This window comes from Anarrhichthys ocellatus, unplaced genomic scaffold (genome assembly GCF_004355925.1).
Source record: "Anarrhichthys ocellatus isolate YVR2014 unplaced genomic scaffold, GSC_Weel_1.0 scaffold7104, whole genome shotgun sequence".
In the NCBI taxonomy this organism is placed as follows: domain Eukaryota; kingdom Metazoa; phylum Chordata; class Actinopteri; order Perciformes; family Anarhichadidae; genus Anarrhichthys; species Anarrhichthys ocellatus.
This window is the reverse complement of record NW_022287078.1, coordinates 1-2,473: the sequence shown is the minus strand read 5'-3', so window position 1 is coordinate 2,473 and position 2,473 is coordinate 1. Positions and strand designations below refer to the sequence as shown.

General features: G+C 41.0%; 1 protein-coding gene across 1 annotated transcript; it reads right to left on the bottom strand.

Annotated features, from left to right (window-relative positions):
- Window positions 1-6: 6 nt before the first annotated feature.
- On the bottom strand, window positions 7-2,467 carry LOC116380411 (protein OS-9-like). The gene is made up of 5 exons (XM_031842335.1): window positions 2,137-2,467; window positions 1,845-2,048; window positions 1,529-1,730; window positions 942-1,109; window positions 7-432 (listed from the first exon to the last, which is right to left on the bottom strand). Exons 1-5 carry the CDS (start codon window positions 2,173-2,175, stop codon window positions 314-316), a joined length of 732 nt encoding a protein of 243 aa, XP_031698195.1. The 5' UTR covers window positions 2,176-2,467; the 3' UTR covers window positions 7-313.
- Window positions 2,468-2,473: the final 6 nt, after the last annotated feature.

Sequence of the window (2,473 nt, the reverse complement as noted above, 5' to 3'; positions counted from 1 at the left end):
CACACACACACACACACACACACACACACACACACACACACACACACCAGAATGTTTGTTGATTTTAGATGGTAGGCTCATAATTTTAAAGTAGTAGTTGTTAGTTTTAGATATTATTGACTTGATCAGTATTATTGGAATTCAATAAATTCTGTTATACTTTAAAGAGCAGCTTTCTGTGATGAAGTAAATTAAGTAAAGGAAATAAGGGCTGGAACTCTACAGCACACAGCTGCTGGTAAACACAGCATTGTGAGCCTAAGCCCCACCCAGAGGGCTCCGAATGAACCCAATAAAAAGTTACTATCACTTCTTAAATTACCAGGAGATTTATGAGGAGCTCCCTGAAGGACTTTGTATCTTCTTCTGTCAGCCACTGATCACCTGCCTCCTCTGCATTTTTTCGCGTCAAGATCTTCACCTCAATTTTACCTACAAAGAAAAACAGGGGAAAGGGCAGGCGTGCCGATTACGCACATGTACTTCCAAGTGGCTCCAAACAAATAATCACGATGAAGCATGACAAACATAACTGTGAATGAAAAAGGATGCACATGGACACACATTTCATTTCCCTTTAGGATAAGCTTCAGCTAGCTGCAGTCAGAGATATGTTTTTGCTTCTGTGATCTTTACATTTTCAAAGTATTCTGTTTTAAAAAGTACTTAATTTAATGTGTCCCTGATCTAATGTCTAAACAGTTTCTCCATCTTAGGTTAAAGCATATGTTTAATTGCTGGCAGCATGAGAAATGAAGGACACCCTTTATAATATTAGCATGTTAAGTGTCCTTTGAACAGCTTAACCTGGGAAAAACCTAAATTTGACAGTAGTATGCTTCTTGACAAAAATGAGAGAAGTACAGAACTACTATATGCTCAAGATAACAGAGAGAAGAGAGAAAAAGGCCATGAGTGTTTCGGGCCCTCCCCCATCATACCTTCAGCCTTCAGTCCTGCTCTCTCTAGCTGTTCTTTAACCACGTCCTTTATGTGCTGCCACTGGGGGTCTCCTTCGCCCATCTCCTGAACTTTGACCTCCCCATCAGGGCTGCTGCCCGTCTTATACTTAGTAATTTTGATCTTAACATGGTCGTCGGCTGCTTGGTCTGGGGTGACGAGACAAAAGAGGGACAAACAACACAGTTCACCTCAAAAACCTATCAGCAGGGCCACAGGATGGAGGAGGTAAGAACCAAGATTGTGTATTCCAAAACACTATCTTATAAGAATTACATTTCTGCACTGTCATCAATTCATAACACTGTGATTGATTTAATTACCAAAAATCAGCCACAGATACATAAATGGCAGTAGATGAAAGACTACCAACTAACCAATGGAATTCAAAATATCAATCTGAAAACATAAATTCTCTGTGGAGAACTCCATGTGTGCGTCTAATCTTGGATGAAAGATGTCACAACGAAGATCTACACCACGTATGAATGAAACATGACAATGATGGAGGTGGACACAGAGTTAACAGATATGAACATGACCACAGAGGGACAGGGTGCCCAATTACCTGGCTGCTTCGGAGCCAGGCTGGGGCTGCCCCTGGTGGGGTCACTGGCTCTTTGGACTCCTGGTGTTTGCTGCTCTGGGTCCTGGACGTCTTTCTCCTCCAGATGATCAAGTAGCTTGTCCAGCGTCGTCTCCAGTGTCTGTGTTGCCTGAGTGCGATCAAACTCCCCTTTTAGACCTTCTGTCTCTAATTCCTGCTGAGCCTAAAACACAACGACAATCACATCAAAGCATCCTTAGATTGTTCCATTGTGTCTGTTAACATTTGAATACATCAATCTTCATGTTGAAATTACACATTGTCTCTAGTCTGAAACCTCGTTTATGATGTTGTCAAACTCCTTCTGCATTTCCTCCTTTATCTCTTCAATCTTCTCAGTGGTCACGGAGAGATCGACCATCTCATCCTCGAACTCGTGTAGTAGTCGTTCATCTTCATCTTTCTCTTCCTCGCCAAGCTTCTCTGTCACGCTGTCACTTGTCAGCGTCTCTCCTCGACTTTTGACCTGGTTTTGTGCTTTCTAAAAAAAAAAGAAAGAAATGCAGCATTGAATTGGAATACCCGTACACTGCAAATAAACTTTCATCGTAATCTTGGCGAGTACTGACCTTCCTGTTACTCTCTTTGAGATGTTGGACAAATTTCATCAGGTCTGCTGGGTCAGTGATGATTTTAAAGTTAAATTTTTCAACTGAAAGACATTAATGTGAAGAGAGAAATGAACAACAGACAAAATAAATGTTTAATTAACAAAGTTCTCCATTTGGAATCGTTCAGTATGAAAATCTGAGAACTTAACTGCACAGAAATAAATAAGAGACTCTGCGGTTCTATTAATATTGTTTGAGGCTTTGTAAAGCAGCAGGACATTGAATGATCATGAATAACATTGGTCTTCTGTGTGTGTGTGTGTGTGTGTGTGTGTGTGTGTGTGTGTGTGTGTGT